Source organism: Myotis davidii, unplaced genomic scaffold, assembly GCF_000327345.1.
Source record: "Myotis davidii unplaced genomic scaffold, ASM32734v1 scaffold226, whole genome shotgun sequence".
NCBI classification, from domain to species: Eukaryota; Metazoa; Chordata; class Mammalia; order Chiroptera; family Vespertilionidae; genus Myotis; species Myotis davidii.
The window spans coordinates 4,103,139-4,103,436 of record NW_006297224.1 but is presented as its reverse complement, the minus strand read 5'-3'; the positions used below and the strand labels follow the sequence as shown (position 1 = coordinate 4,103,436).

General features: G+C 49.7%; 1 protein-coding gene across 3 annotated transcripts in view; it reads right to left on the bottom strand.

The window, feature by feature from the left end:
* Positions 1 to 285, bottom strand: part of ADH5 (alcohol dehydrogenase 5 (class III), chi polypeptide) — a 15,407-nt gene extending 15,122 nt beyond the window's left edge. For all 3 annotated transcript variants that reach the window (XM_015570013.1, XM_006773018.2, XM_015570014.1), the window contains exon 1: positions 218 to 285. In XM_015570013.1, the coding sequence (XP_015425499.1) occupies positions 218 to 265 (48 nt within the window). In that variant the 5' untranslated portion in view covers positions 266 to 285. The remainder of the gene's footprint in view (positions 1 to 217) is intronic.
* Positions 286 to 298: the final 13 nt, after the last annotated feature.

Genomic DNA, 298 nt, shown 5'->3' with positions numbered 1-298 from the left:
CCCCCCCCCCCTTTTAAAGGATGTTTCCTTTCGATGACAATTCTAATCACAACAAAGCCCCACTCTAAATCACAGGCAACTGCCCTGCTTCCACATCTGAACTATAACAGGAATGACAACTCTGCACCCGGAAGTTATGACCCTGGGCAAGTCACAGTAAGACCTGGATCGGTTCTGCGACTTCGCGCAAATCGACGTGTAAGGCATCTCATCTTACCAGATGCCAGTTAACAGTAGCGGGGGTGGAGCTCCTACGGCCTCTCATCCCCTTTATGAACGAAATAACCTTGAACGGAAG